This window comes from Gobius niger, assembly GCF_951799975.1.
Source record: "Gobius niger genome assembly, chromosome: 16".
NCBI classification, from domain to species: Eukaryota; Metazoa; Chordata; class Actinopteri; order Gobiiformes; family Gobiidae; genus Gobius; species Gobius niger.
This window is the reverse complement of record NC_136867.1, coordinates 22,864,634-22,870,633: the sequence shown is the minus strand read 5'-3', so window position 1 is coordinate 22,870,633 and position 6,000 is coordinate 22,864,634. Positions and strand designations below refer to the sequence as shown.

The following is a 6,000-nucleotide window of genomic DNA, read 5'->3' as shown; positions in this document are numbered from 1 at the left end:
TACTACACCCACCTCTGCAAATGTTTAAGTCCTTGTCCCATGTTTTGAGGCCGGCCGTGCCCTCCCTTCGTTGCGTCATGCGCGTGAGTGAGTGAGAGAGAGAAAGAGGGGGGTCGCGTCTCTTCAAAACTTTACTCCACTCTGGCTCGCGACCAGAAGAAGCGCTGCTCGGCCCGGACGTCACATCAGAGGAGCTGCGCGTTCCCCTCAGACGTATACACTTTTCGCATGCGCTCCTCTCGCGCTTTGGGACCACACTGAAGATCCGGAGGTGCGTCAAAAACCTGGAGTTACTTTGCCGACGCAGAGGACGTACAGTAAAACTCAACGGGAGCCTAACAGAGTTTAAACATTTGGAAAAGCGAGCGGACATGTGCGCTCTGGTGGCGTGCCCATTTGCCGCATTACCTCCGCGCAAAGGCGTCTTAGGACCGCGACTACGATGTGAAAACTCACGCCGAGGGATTTAAACGTATCGCGCATACCTTTTGTGGCTCGGGTTCAGAGAAGATGCTGCTACGGGACGCGTCGCATCTTTGGCTGCTCTGCTTCACCGTGGGCTCCGTGTCCGTGTATGGATTTCCTGCCCACAACAAGAAACACAAGAACGCGACCGCCAGCGAGGTAAAGACAATGCACAGTTTTTTGCGCGCTTCGCCAAAAGAGCGTTTTGTACCAAGTGCGGTGCGTAATTGTCATGCGTAAAGTAGTAATTAGGTCGGAACAAAACTGCACTGGCATCAATAATCTTCCACAAGGAACAGCGAGAGGAAGACACGTTCATTGCTCATTTGGGTGCATTTTGATACAGGGTTTGTGCGTAAATGTCGTGCACAATTGAAAGTATTTGCGATTATGCCAGTGTGAAATAGCGTCGACATTAGGAAACACTCCCTGACTGATTGACTGACAGTCAGGTAAAGGCACAATCATTATTCATTTGTTGGTATAGAGCGCTTTTCCGATGCAGTTTGGTGCGTAAATTCAGTTTGTATGAATGGGCTTTGCATGTGTATCAAGTGTTGTGCGTAATTACCGTGCGTAAACTGCGTTGGCATTTGTAAACCCCATCGTGGATGACTGACAGCCAGGTGAAACCACATAACCACCGTTTAATAGTGCGCGTAGCTGCATTTCGTATCGTTCCGTGCGTAAAAGTCGCGCGTAATGATGCGATCGACAAATGGCGATGCTTTGTTTGCGCTGCTCGCGGCCAAAGAAAAGGTGATTACTTGTAGGCCCGCGTACGTATTAGTAGAAGAAGCGCCGTTAATGATTAAACCAAAGAAAATTACACTTTAGCCCCGTTCTGTGGGTGAAGATAGTTAATGAACCATGTTGAAAGCATCTCGCGTTTTTAATAACCAACTGAAACCTTCCTTAGTCTTTAAGTTACACACATAAAATAAGTGATGATCTTAATGCGATACTTGTTTAATCCAGGTGTATCTTTGCATATTGGGACAGCTATAGCGTCGAGTATTGTCTATAGTGTCATTTGTGTTTCATGCTTTGGTGCTTGTTCAGTCTGACTTTACTCAGGCGCACTGATTTCGGAGAGACTCGGTTTATAAGCTTCTTTCCTCTCATTTATACCATGATTAAACTGTGAAGTTCAAGTGACAGGATACTTTTAAGTCTTTAGATGTTTCCTGATTGGATTACCGGTACTTTCATCAATAGTTTAACAGTAACTACAGTATTTTACTAGTATTTACATGATGTATCTCTGCAGGAAGTAGCCTATAAATTTGACTTTATCTCATTTACATTGTGATACATAGATAGTGATTCCATGTGCTGCACTAAATAGCACCCGGTAACAATGTACTTTATGTTGATCTTTTTTCTGAGAGACTTTTAATTGACCCGTGCCGAAAGACAAATCTCTGCTCTTTTGAACAGACAATAAAGTTATATTCTACAGGGAAGTTGATGATGCCTTAAAGTGTAAGGGGTATAGGCAAGAGGGACCATTTTCTTCATCGTTAAAACACCAGGGGCCAAACCTCACAATTGTTTCCCATGTAAAGCACCTCTTCCTGTAGGTCTTATACATCCTATATGTCTTAATGGGGCGTTTAGAGACCTTTATTGTGTATTTCCCGAGGCGGGTAGTTCTTGAGTAGCTTTTTGAAGAATTTGTTTTTCTCAGAGTTGTTTTTTCATACAGTACTTTTTACCTCTGCTTGAGTATAATTATATTGGAGTGTCTGTACTCTTACTTGAGTAAAAATAAGCGTTACTTTTTAGATATGAGGGGTATAACAGGGGTGTCCAAAGTGCGGCTAGGGGGCCAAATGCGGCCCTCAGACCAATTTGTTTGGCACACATTATCCGAGATGATCCTTTTTATTTGAAATGTAATAATTCTACACAATTCTAACCTAAGAGCTAACATTTTATTGTGTGACAGAGCTGGCATGAAGGTTTTAAGCATAAATAAAGGTGTGGGGCACAATTTAAACCTCTGCTAGTCAAAGGTTTTGCGGCACTAACCACCGATCTATGGCCCTTCACACACACACCCCCCCCGCCCCATGAAAAAAGTTTGGACACCCCTGAGCCATAATGTAGTTCATCTCGTTCTTTAGAATTATTTAGTTACTCTGTATTTTCTGCCATTTTCTTGGAATGTTCTTGGAAATATATATCGATTTCCACATCATTTTATATTTTGCTTTACACAATTGATGGCGTCATTGAAAATAAACCTGAGTTTTTCGCTCAAACAGTTACTCAGTTACTCACAGTACTCAAGTAACATTTTCTCCAAGTACTTGTTGGTCATTGTTTTCGTCGCTAGCTACTTGTTGCTTGTACTTTAGTAAATTTATTTCAAAGTAACGCAATATTTTGGCTACTGTACCCACCTCTGTGTAATTAGTCTGTGATTTGTGTAATAAGTCACCTTTGTGGCCAGAGGTTTTATGCTGGAGGGCTGGATTTGGCCCCTGGGCCTGACGTTGCCCACCCCGACAGACACTGCTTTAAATGATCAATGCTGTTCCCAAATAATGTTACTACAGCTCAATTCTGCACATGCTCCCTCTAAAGCACGTCCGGAGGCATTTCTGTAACACTTTAGGCAGGCCTGCATTCAGAACATGTTTGTAAAGGTGTAAATGTCAGGGTTATGATGAAGCGAGACGGATAAACAGCCCTGCTTTACACTGACTGCCTGTCGGACGTTTGTACCTGCTCGGTTTGTGAACTCAATCTTTCTTCAGGTGAAAAACCATATGTTTCGTTTCCCGATCCTGTGCCACCAGTGGACTTGTTTTAAAGCCCAGGTGTCCACAGCTGCTCCGTGTGCAGCTTAAAACGCCTCATTAGTTTATATTGTAGCAACTAAATGCATTCTCAGTCCATTAGGTTTGAGCTGCAGGTGCTGCTACACGTTTGTTTGTTTAGACTTTTAAACGTAAGATAAAAGACGAGTTATAGGTGGCATACGATCAAGGGGATTCATATTCTCTTCTTCATTAGCAACGTTTTTGAACACTTGCCACTATTCAATGGTCTATTCTGCATGTTTAAGGTAACTGAGGTAAACCAGACAGTACAAAGTTACATTCAGTCAAGTGTGTGTTCTTGTGTCATTAAAGTAGTAGTAGCAGTACCTTTAATTTCTTCTTTTCATTTTCACTTTGAAGTATTGCACTGCTTTTATAGACTTCAGTTCGAGGGAAAGTGTCAACACAGCTCTATGGGAGAGAATTCAAACAGAAAATATCCACATTTTCCCTGATCATTATCCTCTTACCGAGCACATTTTCTCTTGTTCAGCTTTTTTCAAATTTAAAAGCTTCAGCAACAGCGTAATGGCTCATTTGAAAGCTAAGACCTACAAAAGTGATAGTAACCTTTTTGTCATGTTTTTGCCAAGTTTTTGTCACTTTTTTTGTCACTCTATTGTCGCTTTTTTGTTGCGTTTTCATCCCCGTTTTTTTGTCGTTACTTTGATGCTTTTTAAAAAAAACAGAACTAAGTAACTCATTCATACCTCTAGAGGCCATAAGCGCCACTGCAGGTGTCGTAACATGTTGTGTTTTTTACTCATTAATTGTCCATGAGAGTAAATACTAGGCTGACAGAAAAGACAAAGGGAGAGAGGGATATTGTTCATCCAATTACACAATGGAGATCATTTTTTATCACTCAAACTTGGCTGTAAATACTGTTTAAGTGCCGCTAGCCCACAGTTAGCTTTGCCCGTTAGCCTGTTAGCTTCTTCTTCGTGATTCCATTAGTGTGTATTAGGGCTCCGACCCGGTGCAGGGAAAGCTGCAATTGTGACACTAGTGGGAGATAAAAGACCCTCCAATCATCCCATTAACACTTGTATTACCCCCACAGGGACTACGGAAAGGATTAACTTGTTTGCCTTTATTAAGGTAAACAAGTTGCTTAGTACTGCTTTGCTTTAAGATGTTATTTGGAAGTGATTGGATTCACAAACCTGACGCACTGACCAACGTCACGCAATCGTTTTTGAATATTGTCTCCACTTTTGGACGCCTTTATAAGGAAATAATCAGACCATAGTTCATACGTCCTGGAAGAGATTACTTTGAACTTTGTGACCCAGAAAAAATAGCAACAAACTGAAATCTATAGACTCTTTAGAATGTTATGATGTCACGTGAAGGCCAACCTATTGTCACTCAGTCAGTATTTAAGTAATATTTTCACACAATACTTTTTTCTTTTACTTTCATTTCTCGTAATACAGTAGTAATGTGGGTCACTATTTTTTATTGTACTTGTGAGTCAAATATTGTTAATTATCATGTCACTCTTGACAAAATATTGTAGCTACTCCCACCAGACACAAGAGAACAAAAATATGAGAGCGCTGACCAACATCTATAAGCTATAATGAGTTTCTGCCTCTCCCATATGCGACTGACCGCCAAAGTCCCCAAAGTATCGCTGGGATAAAAACGAAAAGAAAAAAAAAAGACGAATTACAGTTCATGCATTTAAGTCTAAGGATAATATTTACACGATTCTAAGCCACAAAGCTCCTCTGTTGCATCGAATCAATCTGCGCCTCAATTTCCCCGTGAGCTGATGCTTCTGATAGAGGCTTTCCAACATCAACACGAGCCAGAAATATGACGGCCACGGAATCTGGACGAGTGTTGAAGCCAGGATGTTTAGGAATATCTCAGTCAATCAACGCCAAGTGTCATCGGCGCTAAGCAGGAAATAGCGAACTTTAAAGAAACGGAATAATCTATAAATATTGAGCGCTCTGCAGTGAGAAGTAATTCCACTATATGTAGGAGTAATACAATTCTCTAGTAAAAGTGGCCCAGGGTTACGTCTTGTATCACAGCTTTCCTCAGTGACAAGACACATTTCCTTAAACAAAGCACACTATTTTCAATCGTTGACAAAGATTCTATACCCTTTTGAAGATATTTAACTGAGAATTTGATGTTAAAAAGACTATACAGAGTTTAAAAATTGGGAATCTTCCTTCCCCTACATGTTCCAGCAATGTTTTAATGTGTAGAATGAGCTCAGGACTGTTCACCACAACTGCCTCTAAAATCACTCAAAAAAGTCACTCAAAAAGCTGTTTCTTTGGGTCTGAAGTGCCGCCATGCATGAGCTTAATATAGAAGGTGCAGTTACACGTATGACCTGAGGTGGCAGTAGTGAGTATAAAATGGCCATCTTGCATGTAGTCCCTTTAAGGCTTGTTTTATTTTATTTTATTATGATTATCCTTGTTATTTTACATTATGATTATCCATTCATCATCAAAAAGAAAGGAAAAAATCGTAGAAGGAACAAATAGGGGTGTGTTTGAAAGTCTCTATCACTTTCTGTTCCAAAGTTATGTCCAAAAATCGGCGATGTTGTAGATGGTGGGAGTATGGGGTTAAAAAATTCAGGCGCCCCCACCAATAGATGGCGCCCTAGGCGGCTGCCTGGGTTGCCTATGCCTAGGGCCGGCCTTGTGTAGGAGTAATACAATTCTCTAGA

General features: G+C 41.3%; 1 protein-coding gene across 1 annotated transcript in view; it reads left to right on the top strand.

Annotated features, from left to right (window-relative positions):
* The first annotated feature begins 246 nt into the window (after positions 1 to 246).
* ism2a (isthmin 2a) overlaps positions 247 to 6,000 on the top strand; it is a 43,041-nt gene continuing 37,287 nt past the window's right edge. The window contains exon 1 of the mRNA XM_079573527.1: positions 247 to 624. Within this exon, the coding sequence (XP_079429653.1) occupies positions 511 to 624 (114 nt within the window). The 5' untranslated portion in view covers positions 247 to 510. The remainder of the gene's footprint in view (positions 625 to 6,000) is intronic.